The sequence below is a fragment of the Cibotium barometz genome, chromosome 22 (genome assembly GCF_041138505.1).
Source record: "Cibotium barometz isolate CiBa-2024 chromosome 22, ASM4113850v1, whole genome shotgun sequence".
Taxonomy (NCBI): Eukaryota; Viridiplantae; Streptophyta; class Polypodiopsida; order Cyatheales; family Cibotiaceae; genus Cibotium; species Cibotium barometz.
The window spans coordinates 45,300,175-45,310,586 of NC_141067.1; the positions used below are offsets into that span (position 1 = coordinate 45,300,175).

The following is a 10,412-nucleotide window of genomic DNA, read 5'->3' on the forward strand; positions in this document are numbered from 1 at the left end:
TCTCCTCTGTGGTAGCTATTAGAATCTTTTACATTTGATTTGAACACTAGCTCTTCACATTACTTTGTAAACTGTAACACGCGGAAGCTTTGTGATCGAATCGGTAACTTCGAAGCTCAGAATTTAGCAATCTTTCACGACAAATATAACACACAAGACTGAAGTAGATGAGTAGAAAATAGAGAGAGAGAGAGAGAGAGAGAGAGGGAGAAGAGGACACAGTATTGGGTCCCAAATACCCTCTCTAGGGCCCCCACCACGAATGGTGTATTTGCTTTATTATAATGATGTAAATAAACAAAAAAAAAAGATTAAATCTTGACCTGCAATATTCACCTTGGTTGGAGCACTCCCCTTGCCTGTCTTGACCCTTAGAACGCGTCAACTCCTTGTGAAATATGAGATGAATCTATTGAATTTCTAGAGTTGGGTTTATTTACCTCTACTGGTGCTGGTCGGCTAGTTCTACATGTAGCAATTCTCTATACGACTTGCTATAAAGTAACATTAAATGCTAAAAAGTCCAATGCTTTCACACTCTGTGCTGGCTGGCCCTAAAATCATTTTTGTCCAGTCACCTGAATGGGTTGTTTGAGAATGCACATGCTAACCATGGGCTAGCCCACAATAATCTTGGCCTAGTCGACTGGTTTGCCTAGGCCTGCCATGTTGGCCAAGCCCTAAGGCTGGCTGCCTTGTTGTCCAAGCCACCCTAGGTCTGGCTGACAACATGCTAGCCCAAGCATGGGCCTCTTGGCCCTCTCTAGGGTGCCTCAAAGACCTCCCATTAGACATGCAACCTAAATGCACCTAGAGAAGTTCGGCACCTGGTCACAAACTAGATACTCAAATTATCTGACATCATTCGAGAGGGAGACTCATAGTACGAACTGGCACTGCTTCATGTGCAGGACAATGCACACCTGGCCTCAGATGCATGGAGTGGAACCTTGGCTGACTTGTTCCCGGACTCGGCTCACATGGGACTAGTTTCCACTCCAAGTCCTGCACCTTGTTCAGATATGTCTACGTGGCATGTAAGTGTGGTATGCACATGACATCCCCTTCTACTTGACGGAAGCTGCATAGCCTCCAAATAGTCCATCTCAATAAAGTCAAGCCATACCGCTTCATGGGTCCCTCGGGCCTAAAGCTTTGTGAGAAACTATCTTTTTCTTCAGTCAGATCCATGCTTGAAGTGGTGTAAAAGGATCTCATCTGGAGCCATCACTTCAGCTTCATGAACTATATCTGTTCCACTTCGTCTTTCACTTCTAAAGGGATTGTACCTGCATACGGGTTTAGCGAACTAACATGGAACACATCATGCATAGTCTAGCTTGGAGGTAGCTTCAACTTCATTTCTTCATTCCACATTCAACCCTAGAGGTGGAGCCTTTACACACATTGTGCTTGATGAGGTGTGTCACACACCTTGATTTCTGTGTGGAGGATTGTTCACACGTGTTGTGATTGATGAGGTGTGTTCACACTCCTTGAGTATTATTTCACATGGAGTACTCATTGGCTTATGTTGTGTTCTAGTTGGCATCATTCATGTGCATTGACTCTTTGTTTGGGATTGTTCACATGCTTGGTGCTTTATGAGCATGTTTTCACATTTTTATTGTGGATGTGTTTTGCACATTTAGGGGTACTTTGTGGAGAGTGTATGCATATAGTCATGGGTTTTTGCTACTACTTTACCCCTCTTTCGAGATCGACACTCTACACCCCGTCGTTGTCATTGATATCACTATGTTACCATATCTCATATCCTGATGTTAGGAGGGATGCTGATGTATTATTTTCATGGCGTTATGCTGGTTATCATCATGAGCTAACATTTCATGTGATGGATCATATTTCTTTGCCACATTCACCCATGCTTTTGGCACTTCGAGGTTTAGGACTTCAGCAAACCCTCATTCATCGACTTCATGTTATGATGAGGCAAGCTACTCGTGCCATGAGTGGTTTTTTGAGCTCGAGGATTGATGTCTAGTGACTAGAGACAATTGTTTGAGATGAGGTGGATGTTTGGGATAGATGGTCTGGTTGGTCCTCACATGGAGATTTCATTGTGTCATTACTTGACTACCTTCAAACGGATGGTTCGGTATTGTTCACATGGGATGATTCTTCCTTCGGCATCTTACATGAGTGTTCTACTCTCTTGAGCCATTATGATTACGTCCCTAAGGACATGGACTACACCGACACAGATTCAGATGATGAGATGTAAAACACCCACATGCCTATGATGATATATCAAATACATGGATGTACCGCAGACACACTTATGATGATATTGATACATGTGCATGTGATGATACACATGCACATGATCATAGTGATACAAATGCACATGATGCTATTGACACATGTACATGATGATTGCGATGTGTGTGATTCACATCATGTGGGCATGATCTCAAGGGTAGAGATGGCAGTGAGCACATCAAGCATTGATACTTCCATTCTTTCTATAGATCATGTGAATACATTAGTTGGTCATGGAACCATTTTAGAGGATAGTGTGCATTCAATTAGTGATACATCTAGTATAGCACACGAGTTTATTGATTGTTCACATGTGGGTTCTCGAGATTCTTATGGGCATAGGCTTGAGTTCCTTATGGTAGATAGGATAGGCTATTCTTGTAGGGCTTTTGCATATGGAGATGTTCATGATACCACTATTCCTAGCCTTCATAGTGTACATGGCAGTGTTCACTTGGGTATAGTCTATGTGTTTGAATAGTGAGATATAGTGCATGAGGGTAGTGTTGATTTCATTGAGGTGAGATCTCATAGGAGATGCTGTATGATTAGTCATATAGATACAGAGAGTTTCACATTTGACTTAGATATTTTCTTGGATGCATTATTGATGGAGATAGATCCTATCTATGAGGATTACTTGAGTGACCTTGTATATTCTAAGATTAGGGATTTTATGGATGATGATTCTATTTATCTTTTATGTGTGGATATCTTGTCAGTCTCCTTGGTGACGCGATGACATTTATGATGATCCTATTGACCATATTATCCTTATAGAATCATGCACACATAGAGATATTTTCACATGAGGATATGATGCATAGTTTAAGTCATGCATATACACACATGAATATAGAATATTGTGCCTCATTAGTTTTGAGTTATACTGACATCCATTCTTACCTGACTTTGCATGATGCTAACTACGAGCTATGTGCATTTGGTTCCTGTGATTATCGATACAATCCTATGTTATAGGGAGAGACAACATTTACTTTCGGGTGCATCATTTGTCATTTGCAGTGTCTGATTCTTGATTATGTGGCTTGACATTCAGGTGCACCTATGGCACATCCTTGTCTTGGCTTGCACGATGGTTCTTTTGTGACAAGACATTTTGACATTCTAACCATGAGTTTCGAGTTCACCGTGTGGATTTCTTTAGTGCTGGACTCACATTATGACTATGAGAATGAGCTAGTTGCTAGTCTTTCCTATGCAACAAGAGAATTTTGGGCTAGCCTCATTATTATCAACGTTGGTCTTCCATATTTTCCATTTGATCCTGGTGGTTGGAGGACCATTACTTTAGAGTTTGGATGGTCCATATTTCTCTCTGATCTAGGTAATTTCATGATTACCTTCATCATCAAACGAGAGTCTATTATTCTTTCCATTTCACCTTGGGGGTCATACAACTCCTTGGCTTTGCTTTAGACTCAGAGGATGTATTGTTAGCTTCATCATCGGTTTTGCACAATATTCCTTTTCTCTTGATCCAAGAGGGATCATATGCCTTGATGATGACACTGACATTCAATTTTGGATGTGATTTTTGGCTTTTGTATGTAGCCTTTATATGTGTCTTTTGTGCACAACCACCCTTTAATTTTAAGGATGAAATCATTTTAGGAGGTTATGGTTTGTAATGAAGCAATTATATATGTACATGCACATGCATGGATATGGACTTAGTCACATGGACCTTGGGCCCCTTGAGTATAGATTTGGGGCATGGACATACTCATTAGCTTGTGTGAAATGGCCAGACACTATATAAGTGATCTTGGTTAAGGTTATTGCACCTTTTATCACCTGTATCATCTTTTGACATATGTCTATTACATCTTCTTGAACCTTATACCTAAGCTTTCATGGCAGTTAGGTGCTACTCCCTAGGATGAGTGGGACGTGTGTACTTCATACTAATGAGTGCAATCCCCTAGGTCTGGACCTTTACTGGCAAAATTAGATAATTGCTTTTTTGTCTCTTAAACTATTCTATTTTAAAGAAATGCAATTTATAAAGATAGTATCAATAAATGATAATGGTTTCAAAATCTTATCAAGATTAAAACAATTTAAAATTATGAAAATCACATTGTGCTAGAAAATTACAATACTATATCTTTCTTAAGAGATCCTTATAGTACATTACTATCTCTTAAAGTCTCCTTTACTTATAACATAAGAAAAGACTAACTCAACATCCCCATTATTTTATTAAATAACTTAAAACTCACATTTAAAATCCATGGCTTGTATTTGATTTGGTATCTCATCCTTTTTTTAATGCAAAAATATGTTTATTAATCTTCACAAAACAAAGAAATACAAAACTATGTTTTCGAGTTTTTTAATCCAAAATAGAAACTATATATTACAAGAACTCTCATTTGATATCACTGTAACTTCACCTTAATAGGCAATGTAACATAAGTAAAATACCACACATTAGGATAATGATCTTGATAGAACAACAAAAGTGAAATTAATAATTTGGCCATGAAGTAATGGTCTTAAAACTACTTTCATTTAAGAGATACTTTCTCACATACATACATGTCAAATAATTCTCTATGTTAGTTCTTATAGCTCACCCACCTTAATCGAATGTACTACATATTCTTACAAAAATGTTTACTTATTGTTAATGTTTTAAGGTCGAAAAAATTACGGATATAATATTTTCCAAAGCTTACATTAATAAAATATAAGATTTTTCACAACCCCTTAATTATTTATGTCTAAGATTTTGATTCTTGATCAATGCATGAAATAATGTACACATTACATTTTGATCAACTTAAGTTTATGAGTTTAAAATCCCAAACTCAAAATACGACTTTTCTTCTTGAAGAGATACATTCTTACATGCACATCCCAACTCAAAATACGACTGTTCTTCTTGAAGAGATACATTCTTACATGCACATCACATCATTTATAATTCTAGTTCATGTAGCTCATGTGCCTTTGTACATTGTCCTGCATATTCGTATTTAAGTGTTTTACATCCAGTAAGTGATGCAAGACCAAAGAGTTTATGGTATTGTGCATATTCTTATAGATGTGTTTTGCTTATAATTAGTACTGCAAGACCAAAGTAGTGTTTCTCAAAGTCTAGTGCTTATGGTTATATATCCTTCTTTGTTATACTAATCTTAATACTCTGTAAGCTTTTTAGTTAACTTGTAATTCCTTTAATGTATTCATGACTTTCTTTTTAATGAATGCATTACAACATGAAATAACTCACCACATTTTGAATAACTTAAGCTTTGGATCTTACAAACACATTTCAAATTATAACAAGCTACTTAAAACTAAACACTTACTTTTCGAGTAACAAACTTGCATATATAGCTCTGTCCTCATTGGCCACCTTAAACTAGTCTTATAAAATAAAATCTCCAACTCTATAGCATTCATAGGGAGTTGTGTTTTTTTTTTAATTTTAAAAACTATAAGTTTTCAAAGCAAATTCTATGAAAGTAGCTCTCTCCTCATTGGCCACCTTAAACTAGTCTTATAAAATGAAATCTCCAACTCTATAGCATTCATAGGGAGTTGTGTTTTTTTTAAATTTTAAAAACTATAAGGTTTCAAAGCAAATTCTATGAAAATAATCTCAATAAAACCTTTTAGCTTCAAAAAAAAACTGAACAAGTTCTAAGAGTATATTTTTTCATTGTTATTATGTAAATACAATCTACACAATTTTTTTCATGGTTTTTATTTGAACATAGTTTACACAAATTTTCTTTCTTGCTTAGAAATAATTTCGATATTGTCTTTAGTGTGGTAAAAACAATGTCCTAGAAATGTTACTATAGGTATGAAGCACTCGTATTTGGTACTTTATAATTTTACATGTTAAAAGTAAATTTATAAACATTTCATTTAAAGCAAGCCACCTAACCATGATTTATTCAAACTACAATCCCAAATTACAACACAAAAACTCTTGTATGTATGCATAAAGTATTCGCATGTAATTTTGAAGGCATTTATTTTTGTGCTTCTCCTCATATTCACATTGGATGATGATAACCTGAAGAATTTTTTCAACTTCTAATATGATTTTTAGTAGCCCTCGCATGCCAGTTATATAATGCTTTCACACACGATTATACTCCTATTGAAAAGTATTGTTCTAGCATATTGTGCTCATAGGCACACCTTGGCATCATTAGTATGGTGAAGTTTATTTGGTTATTAGTGATGATAGAGAACAAAGATGTTTTTAATGGATGTATGCCATCACGAGAATAGTTCATCACACACACACACACACACACACGTGCTTATAGCTCTAAAAATCAATTCACAAACTAAGGCCCAAATTATCTAGTGAGATTACACTCACACACACACACATGTCCTTATAACTCTAAAAACCAATGCACAAATTAATGCTTAAATTATTTTGTGAGTGAGATTAAGGCCCAAATTATTTCGTACTCTAGTTTTTATAGCTCATGTGCCTTTGTCCAATGCATTACATATTTGTATTGAAGTGTTTTTGTCAAGGTTATTGTTGCAAGACCAAAGAAATGATGATATACTACATATTGTTGTACACGTGAATTGCTTAGAATTAGTGTTGCAAGACCAAATTTTTAATGAATGCAAGACATCATGAGAATAGCTCATCACATTTTCATCAACTTAAGTGTTGAACCTTACAATCACATTACAAATTATAACAAACTAATAAATCACTTACTTTTTAAGTCACGTAACTGCTTATTTAGCTCTCCACTTCTTTTACTCCTCTTTGGGCACCTTAAGCTAGTCTTATAAGACAAAATCCAACCCTATATTTTTCGTAGATATTTTTCTTTAAAATTTTTCTATAACTATGAGGTCAACAAAGAATCCTACGAAGTATTCTCAACAAAAAATTATAATTTCAAAAGAATATATATGAGAAAATCTAAAAGTATATTTTTCCATGATTATTATTTGGACATACTAGTCTACACAGAGTTTTATTCGTGGTTTAGATTTGAGCATAGTTTACACGAAGTTTTCTTTCTTTTTGTAAACACACTTCAAATATTTTCTTTGGTGTGGACTATCCTAGAATTGTTGGTTTCGGTGATGATGCAATCTCATTTGGTACTTTATAATTTTGCGTACAAAAAGTAAATTTATAAACACTTCAATTTTCTTCCAAAAAATTACATCCTTTTAGTACTAGAAACTTGATATGTTTTCATAGACATTGAGTGTCTTGTGTTGAGTGCTTTTACTTTTAGAAGCAAGCCACCTAACCATGATTTGGTCAACTACAAATCCAAATTCTAACACAAAATCTCATCTATATATTCTTACGGTATTCGCATGTAATTTTGAAGGCATTTTTTGTGCTTCTTCTCATTTTCACATTGGATGACGATAAACTATGGATGTTTTTTTCCAACACCTGATATGACTTTTAGCAGCCCCAACATGATGTACAAGGTGCCCCACAAAGGATCGTACTCTTATTGAAAATGTTATTCTATAAATTATGCTCGTAGAGCTACCTTGACATCATGTGAATTGTTCACATGTGCACTTTTTGTATAAATGCAACAAAGAATCATGAATCAAAAGCTTGTTCGTGAAGGCTATGGAAGTGCGAAGAGGGTGAGAGCACCAAACCTTGACCAAATTACACCTTAGAAAAAATTTAGCTTTAAGGTCACCCTCTTCTTTAATTAAAGCGATGCTTCACATCCTTTAAATTAAACCAACATGTGTTTAGTGTGAATAAGCATAATCTATACTATATATTAATGGAAGACATTTTTTCTTCTACATGGCGGCCTAGAGACGAGGAGAACTGAAACGAGCTTTGACGAGGAAGGAGAGCTACGAGATTCTCCTGGTGTCATCAACGATTCGTCTTTCTCTTCTCCTGGCATCATCAGTGATTCATCTTTCTCTTGGTGTCGGTGTTTCCTATTTCTTCTCCCATGCCATACAAAGTGCCAAACACTGCCTTTTCCCTACCATTTGCCAACCGTCTGCAGCATCTGCATCTGCAAACTCCAAAAGTGAGGTAGGTCATTGCACATTCAATTCATGTTTTTCTGTCTCTTTATGTCGTCTCAGGCTTGCAAGTTAGTTTATGTTCAATGTTCAATTTGTGTATCTCTCTCTATATATATATTTGAGTGCATGGAGGCGACAACAAAACTTCATTGTAGAGGCCAGAGCGTCAGCTTATGAGACCGGTTTTTGTCAGAGGCAAGCTGGGCTGGTGTACACCAAGTGTTATTGCGGCTGTGGGGTCTTCCTACTCTCTATCCGAAGAGCTTCACGTGGGACGACACGTTGGGCCTGCTCATATCGGGCTCCCTCGCTACGTGTGCCCTTTTCTCCATCTCAAGGGGTGGCACAGTTGGCGACTTCATCCGATACGAAGACTACGCAGGCTCCGATATGCATCCACGAAGAGGAGCAATCGCACATAATTAGCAAACTAAAATAAAATATAGAATAAAAATATAATCTATAATATAAAGGTTAAGAACCGTTATGTTCAAAGGTTCCACCTTAGCTTACAATAAATTAATTAATGATGATGGCAGTCATCATTAATTAATGAATTAATGCGTGAAATTTATACACAATCAGAGAAAAAGAAGCTTGCATCCAAGATTTCAGTGCCTTGACGACTGTAGCTATTTTCATGGCGCCTCCTAAGGCACCAACTGAAATGCCAAACTATGCATAGTGATTCCTAAAATCATTAGTATTCTATTTGTCTATGTTTCTCTCATTCACACTCGCACTCTTAGACGCACGGACCATTGCAATTACTTTATGTGTGTAAAAATACATAAATTAAATACGATATATATATATATATATATATATGCCATTCCAAACAATGCCGCAGCATCGCGCTGGTCCCATACTACATATATTTATTAAGTGAATAACCAGTGTGTTTGACGTAGCCACCACAATAGAGTCCTTTGGTTGGGAGAATTCTTTGATGCACACAACTCATAATCTTAGCACAAATTCTTGAAGAAAAACTTTCTTGATTTCTATGGACAAGCTGGTTGAGTTGGAGTCTTGGAACATTCTCTCGCGCACACAGTACACACACCCACCACCACACACACACGTGCTTATAACTCCAAAAATCAACACGCAAATTTATTTTGTGAGTGAGATTATTCATCAAAGTATTTTGTGATTTCATCGGAGGAAATATCATTTTGATCGTTGGGGGCTGCATAGCAGCTTTCCTTGAGAAAGGAGAAGGCCGTTTGTTTATATTCTACTTGTACATAAACGCACACACCATTCCAACTCTTGAAAACACAGTAAAGCTTTAATTCATTATACAATGGAGAATTTAGAAGTAGAGTGCACCGCCTACCTGGAGCTGGCGAACCCGAAGAGCTTTCCAGTGGCGGAGAACATTGCGACGTCCACCTCCGCATCGAAGAGGACGGGACGGCCCTGGGAGGATGATGGTCGGTTTTCCGCAGGCGCAGGATCAACCAGCAGCAGATGGAGGGGAGGGGGAGGGGGAGCCAGGTCGGCTGCAGCTGATTGGGAAATAGTGGTACGGGACGACGTCATAATGGGTTGGCCGACCTTGCAAGTGCGAGGCGAGGGTGGTTGCCGGGTATGGTCGCGGCAGGGTGCAAGGTTGTGTGTATTTCTATGAGAATCGCAAGATTGCCTGTTTTGAGGAGGGGGAGGACGGGTCACGGGAAAACCTAGAAGGGAAAGGAGACCTGCTGCATACTCCGTCACGAAAGTGATGGCGAGGCCGGCACATGGAGTGTGGCGCAACCCTCTTAATACTTCACGGTTTCCGAGCGTGACCTATCTGCCAGTGCATGAGTTACTACTCCACAGGAAACAATTCTGTTTTTTTCTACACGAGTCCTTTTCACCACTGCAGAGTTTCATTTATTTATTTTGCATATGAGACGAACCCGTATTCTTTTCCCTAACCCTCTCGCAACTGGGTTTTTTTTTTTCGGGGGGTATTTTGCATTTTAGAATTTTGCAAATATGTCAGGTCGTGACTTGCGAGTCGTCTCGCGTGACCCGTGAGTCGGTTGGATGCGATTTATTGCCTTTGCAACTTGCAGTGGAAGAGTCGC

At 37.5% G+C, this 10,412-nt stretch overlaps 1 protein-coding gene across 2 annotated transcripts in view; it reads right to left on the bottom strand.

The window, feature by feature from the left end:
- Nucleotides 1-10,089, bottom strand: part of LOC147626660 (MADS-box transcription factor 23-like) — an 84,207-nt gene extending 74,118 nt beyond the window's left edge. Inside the window, exon 1 of one of the 2 annotated variants that reach the window (XM_086816970.1) lies at nucleotides 9,674-10,089. In XM_086816970.1, the coding sequence (XP_086673096.1) occupies nucleotides 9,674-9,879 (206 nt within the window). In that variant the 5' untranslated portion in view covers nucleotides 9,880-10,089. The remainder of the gene's footprint in view (nucleotides 1-9,673) is intronic. The other variant, XM_086816969.1, reaches the window with a different exon arrangement.
- Between the last annotated feature and the right edge of the window lie 323 nt (nucleotides 10,090-10,412).